Source organism: Lactuca virosa, chromosome 5, assembly GCF_052849685.1.
Source record: "Lactuca virosa cultivar CGN04683 chromosome 5, Lactuca_virosa_CGN04683_v6, whole genome shotgun sequence".
NCBI classification, from domain to species: Eukaryota; Viridiplantae; Streptophyta; class Magnoliopsida; order Asterales; family Asteraceae; genus Lactuca; species Lactuca virosa.
Window position 1 is genome coordinate 463,908,110 of NC_136430.1, and position 6,572 is coordinate 463,914,681.

The 6,572-nt window shown below is 36.0% G+C and overlaps 1 protein-coding gene across 1 annotated transcript; it reads left to right on the plus strand.

Annotated features, from left to right (window-relative positions):
- Positions 1-3,682: 3,682 nt before the first annotated feature.
- Positions 3,683-5,382, plus strand: LOC145114646 (uncharacterized). Its single transcript, XM_079050702.1, has 2 exons — positions 3,683-4,536; positions 4,780-5,382. The coding sequence occupies exons 1-2, from the start codon at positions 3,738-3,740 to the stop codon at positions 5,118-5,120; spliced, it is 1,140 nt and encodes a 379-aa protein (XP_078906828.1). The 5' UTR covers positions 3,683-3,737; the 3' UTR covers positions 5,121-5,382.
- Positions 5,383-6,572: the final 1,190 nt, after the last annotated feature.

Genomic DNA, 6,572 nt, shown 5'->3' on the forward strand with positions numbered 1-6,572 from the left:
GTGTTTCACATTGAAAGTGAAAGCATTCAATATTTATTTAGGTTCTAGTGGATTGTGTCGATTGTTATTTTGAGACAATTAATCATCTGTTTTATATAGCCATTTCTTTATATTTTTTAACATATAAACACTAAAGTGTTTTTTTTTTCCAAAAGAGCACTTAGCGGTTAATTTAATTTTAAAAAACGAATCCAAGCGTCCTTTGTTTTATATAAATGATGCATAATATTTCTAATTTAAAAGATAGGTTGGCAATTTGTGGTATTTTTTATAATGTACATTTAGTAATTATTATTATTATCATTTTATAAATTAGACTTAGGGTATTCAGATCCGGAACCGGTTCCAAAATCCTAGGAACAAGTGTAATCAGTTTCGGTTCCGGTTCCAACATCCAAGGAACCGCCGGTTCCGGTTCCAGCAAATATGGCCGGGTACCAGCCTACGCTCACCCCTAACTAAGAACATCAAAAAGAACCCTAGAAACCCTAGATTATTTTCAAAAAAAATAAAGGAGAGGGTTTTAGGATTACATACATTTTAGTTGTTATAGAAAACAACTAGAAATTCCCATTGAAAAATCTCTTGGAAGCTGGCACCACAAATGTCGTGCTTCTAATGGAATCACACCCAAGCTAGCAAGAGGATAACTTAAGAGAGAGGAGTAGGGACAAACAATTTTCGTCTAAGGCTTGTAGAGGGAAGGAGTGGACGAAAGGGGCTAGGGGTTCCTTATATAGTTGAAGATACTTAGGGCCAAAGTTAGGATTCAAGGGATAAGCCTTAGATTCCCTTGCTTGGTGACCAAGCAGCCCAAACCCCTTATCCAAGGGGCCTTGGACGAAATCATCTAGGCCGTACCCTAGATGATTTTCGTCCACCTCATTCCATGAGGTTATAGAGCATTTCTTCCTCAACTATCAATAAATAACCAAACTGTCATTGTACTTTAAATTAATCCAATTAATTTCTTATTAATTATTAATTAAATAATATGATTTCTAATTAATATATCACTACTAGAAAATGAGGTATCAGCGACGAAAAATATCCGTTGCTAATCAGCGACGGATTTGCTAGGGATCAACGACGGAAATTACAAAGCTCCATAAACCCTAAATACTACTAGGTAAATATCAATTAAGTTGTCGCTGATTTCTATTTCCCTCCCATATTTTCGCAATTTTTTGAGTTCCCTCGAAATATATTCATTCCCTCCGACGTCTTCCTCTCAAATTCTCTAAAAACATCTTACCCTAAATTCAGTCCTCCATTCTCTTTCCATAATTTCATCCCGCCACCCCTACATCCAACGTCGCCGATTCTGCCCACCCCCACCGCAACATCGATGATTTCTGTCGTCACCAGCCCCACTACAATAAAATTATGTTGTGGAGGCGACGCATGTCGACTGTAAATACCCCATTTGAGGCAAAAACTTTTGTATTTTGTCTAAATCCCACACAGAACAAGCAAGAAGCCACACCACCTCCAAATTTTTCTGCTTTATTCATGGAGTATAAATGGTAATTCGATGGAAACCGGCAAGAAGCCATTCCCCCTTTTTAGAAGGTATTTGTCTCGGTGGAACTATTGATCTTTTTATCTCCATGTATTCACCTACAAATGGTTCTTACTCTTTTCATGGTTGGCATTCATCATAATGAATAATAATAAAATATTTTTTATGGTTAACATTCATCATTATTCAATGATATAATGAAATGTATTTGTTCTCTTTACTAAGATACTATATTGTATTTTAGTTGTGTTTATATATTTTGTTTATAAATTGGAACTATTTGAATCAAATGGCTGGATGATGTAGAGGACATGTTGGCTTCTAATGCTTTAAATGGTGATTTCACCCTTTTCTTTTCAAAATCAAAGTCGAAAATTGGATCATATATTATGTTGTATAAACTCCAAATCATTTACTGGATATGGAAAACCAAAGTAAGGCCTCTTATAAGTTATAATGCTATTATCAATTAATGGTTTGTTTACCTTTTAAAATGAAATTAGTTTTTAAAGGATGAAGGATAAGCTTATTGAAAGTACGTTGCTACAAATTGTTTGCTATGTAGGTTATTGTTGATCGTATTCGTGAGGAGATAAAGGATGAGCTTATGGCAGAAAGAAATTACGGCCAAAAAACAAGACATTGTTAAGATTTATAACAACATTCAGAGGATTCACCCAAGGACGTAACCTACCCAACTAGTTAGACTTTGACACTTGATTTTTGAACTTGGTTTTAATACTTTGATATCGATATAGACTTTGACATTTTATTTCTGTGATTTAATTTCAACACTATGAATGTGATTTGGTTTGTATACTTTGAATACTTTAAAATTGAAAGTTAATCTTTATTTTGCCAGTCAAATATTAATATTTAATTTAGTAGTTGGATTTTAATTTTAGGTTATTATATACATTAAATTTATTTTGTAAATTCTCGTTATAGATTTAGAAAAGAAAAACTAATGGTCTAACTGACAATCAGCGATAGAAATGTGAGGAATTCATTGGTTTTATGAGCTTTCTTGACCAGTTATTCTGTAGTTAAATAACTCATCAGCGACGGATTAGCGACAGACATCAACGACGTATTAGCGACGAAATCGAGAGGTTCCATGATCAATTATGTCGTCGCTAATCCGTCGCTGAATCCCTCGCTGACCATTAGCGACAAGGGTTTTTTCGACCACCAAAATCCGTCGTCAATCCGTCTCTGATGGCCTTCAATGGATCAACGACGGAATTGTCCGTCGTTGATACCTCTTTTTCTAATAGTGTATTATTTTCATAACACATTAATAAACCATTTATTTAATTTATTATTCACATAATAAATTAATCTCTCCGTCTCTAAAAGTTATCATGTCCAATTGCTAGGTTTGAAGGCAACCCAAAAAGAGTGTGCTACTATCGATTCAAGTATATACTCATTTTAGTTATGGGCTTACACACCTAATCCAACATATACAACTTCTACACTTATTAAATAAGATAGGTTGATGCATGTTAAATGAAATGATTATTAAATATTATTGAGTATTTACATTAACGATATTATGCTAGGTATCTACGAGTTTATATGGCAATCATGATTTCAAAAAATGTTTCAATTCATTAGTTTGGAATTCAAGGACCGAAACCCATCAATTTGAACAAGGTTGGGAAGCTTTTATAGATGAATATGATATTTATTATAGATGGTTTTCATACATGTATAACAAGAGGCACTAAAAATGTTCATATATCTGGCTTAATGAGGACAACATCACGTTCTGAGAATGAGAATCTACCGGTAGACCTATTAAAATGGCTAAAACGAAAAAAATAATAATAATAATAATAATAATAATAATAATAATAATAATAATAATAATAAACATTACATTTTTCCTTAAAACAAAAGAAGGTTTAAACCCAAATAAAATCCTGAAATATTAACCTAGATTTTAGGCCCAACATACCTGTTTAATGTGGCAAAGCTGCCTATAACAAATGATAAGTGCCCCACCTCGGCCATAGTCAATTTAGCATCGTGCTAACAAGTAATCCACTATCTTTGCACCTGCCACCTACCCATGTCATGGGCACAAACAAAGCTACATGTTTTTAAACTAGTTAATTATTAATTTATACAATCACAGAGCTATAAATACGTTAGGAACTTAGATTCCTATAACACATAAAAACATCGCTCCCCATCAATAAGTACAAAGATGGAAGCAATTACCTTAAAATTTGCTTCGGTTGTGCTGTTTTTGTCAATTATCACGTTATTTTTTGTTGCTTCTGCAGATAGTAGTTATGGAAAACCACAGCTTGACAGACATTTGCCACCGAAGCGTGTGATACCAAAAGAGGAACGCGGTGTGTACGAAAAGAGCAACCCTAAGATACCAACAAAGCCAGTGATACCAAAAGAGGAATTTGGAGCCTACAAAAAGAGCAATCCTACTGTACCAACAAAGCCCGTGTTACCAAAGGAGGAATATGGAGCCTACGAAAAGAGCAATCCTAAGGTACCAACAAAGCCTGTGATACCAAAGAAGGAATATGGAGCCGATGAAAAAAGCAATCCTAAGGTACCAACGAAGCCTGTGATACCAAAAGATGAGCATATTGGAACCTACGAAAAGAGCAATCCTAAAATACCAACAAAGCCCGTGATACCAAAAGAGGAACATAGAGCCTACGGAAAGGGGATTCCTAAGATACCGACAAAGCCCGTGATAACAAAAGAGGAACACGGAGCGTATGGAAAGAGCAATCCTAAACTGCCCAAAGAGCCCGTGATACCAAAAGAGGAACACGGAGGATACGGAAAGAGCAATCCTAAAATACCCACACCAAAGCCTTTGATACCAAAAGAAGAACATGGAGCCTACGGAAAGAGCAACCCTAAGATACCAATGCCTGAAAAGCCCAAGCTACCCAAGGTGCCGGAACACCCCACCAACATAGCCGTTCAAGGTCTTATTTACTGTAAATATGGTTCCAAACTTATCCCACTTAAAGGTAATACGCACTTTGCATGCGGTACTAGCTAGTTCATTATTTATAATCTGTTGGAAAAAATATATCATCATTTGTTGGACTTAAATATTGGTTTTTATAACTTATTTATACACCCAAAACATGTAAAAAAATATCGTAAATGAAGTAATAACTGGTAGGTTTTGCTCACCCATGAAAATAATGATCATATATAGTATGCATGGTAACCAATTTATGGAGTATTAATTAATCAAATGAAAACAGGAGCGACGGTGAGAGTTACTTGTTTGGCCGTGCACAAGAACGGATATGAATCTGCACCGTTTTCATTCTCGAGTTGTCCGGCAGATGTGAAGGGTTACTTTTTGGCCAAAATATCATCATCAGAGCTTCTAAAAAATGATCTCTGGGAGGTAACTCAGTGCAAGTCTTTCCTTGAGAACTCACCATGGACAGGCTGCAAGGTTCCTGAAGATACCAATGGAGGAATCACGGGTGCTCATCTTACCTTTTCTCGTATGCTCAACGGATACAGTTTGTCATCAGTAGGCCCTTTCATATACAATGCAGGGCTCCAACCTTCTTTACCCAAAGAAGGCTACTAGATCCATCCAACATCCATCCTTCTATTTATTTTGTTTTCTTCCAAACACAATTCATTGTTTGTTAATTGATTTCTTTAATTTTTGTGATCACACGAGGATGCATGCGACTTGTAAGATTTAATATTTGATGTTGCTTTTTTTTTTAATTGAATTTGTCCTTTAAACATGAAACAATATATATTTGTGTTAAAAGTTTAAGTATTTCACACAACAAAATTGATTTTATTATTGTTTTGTAATAATATTATTTATTTTGTCATAATTTTGTTATAATTTTGTGATAATATTATTTATAAAGGTATTGTCATACAACAGATGGAATACATAATAAATTCTTAACAGCAAATTGAGTATTTTTTATGATCTATATATAACTTACAAAAATATACACTACAAGGATCGAGCCCTATGCAGACGACAACTCTGGACACTGTACCGGCGACATGTCGTCGGGAAAGGTTATATAGACGATATATCGTCTGTAAAAAGTCGTCGCCATAGCTCCGTCGGTAAAAGTTGAAAATGTCGGCGGTACAGTCGTCGTGATTGATTTTCGAGGAAAAAAAAAGTTTTATTCAGACTCTATCCAGACGACTTGTCGTCTGGAAAAGTTACACCAATTCAACTCTCTTTTTCTTGTTTTGTCATTGCGCTTTCTTGTTGCACCCCGTGCTCAGGATGTTTCCCTGGAACACGATCAGGGAGACAAGCCAGTTGCTTTAATATAGTTGTATTACCGAATCGTCTTGGATGTGGTCTTCTCTCAGGTTGACCAATAAACAATAAACTTTGCCTCCACTTATGGTTCATATGCAAGAATCGTCTATGACCAACATAAGACATCTTGTTGGTGACATGAATGGAAGATGTGTCTGCGTTACAAGTAGGACATGCTAAATAACCTTGACCACTCCATACAGACAAACTTCCATGTGCTGGAAAATCATTGATAGTCCATAACAACATCGCATGCATGTTGAATACGGTGTTGGTTGATGTGACATCCGGATTTTCAGGGACATTATTGTGTATGTTAATCTTGAGATTGAAGGAGAGACTCGACGAGTTGAGGGACCAACTCGCCGAGTCGAGTCGAGTTGCTCGCGTGGATTTAATGAGTGGACTCGACGAGTCAGAGGAGGGACTCGCTGAGTAGATACTGGGCAGAGAAACCCTAATTGTCCGGGTTTGTGACCTATTTAAAGGCCCTTATGGCCTTCATTTGCGGCCACACTTTCCCTTGAGAGACCCTAATAGATCCAGAGAGCATAGAGAGAAAGAGGGAGCTAATTTTCATCATCTTGGTGCATTCTTGCAAGGAAGAAGGAGAGGGTTCAAGCTAAGCTGACTTGAGGGGCTCAGATCTTCTGCTATTTCATTCAAGGCTGTTGTTTAAGGTATGAATCCATACCTGTTTTCATATGAAAAGTAGATCTCATGAATTTAGGGTTT

Coding starts and splice junctions, on each gene's coding strand:
- LOC145114646 (XM_079050702.1), top strand. CDS start 3,738: ATGGAAGCAATTACCTTAAAATTTGCTTCGGTTGTGCTGTTTTTGTCA. Junction 4,537..4,779: donor CAAACTTATCCCACTTAAAG/GTAATACGCACT, acceptor AAATGAAAACAG/GAGCGACGGTGAGAGTTACT.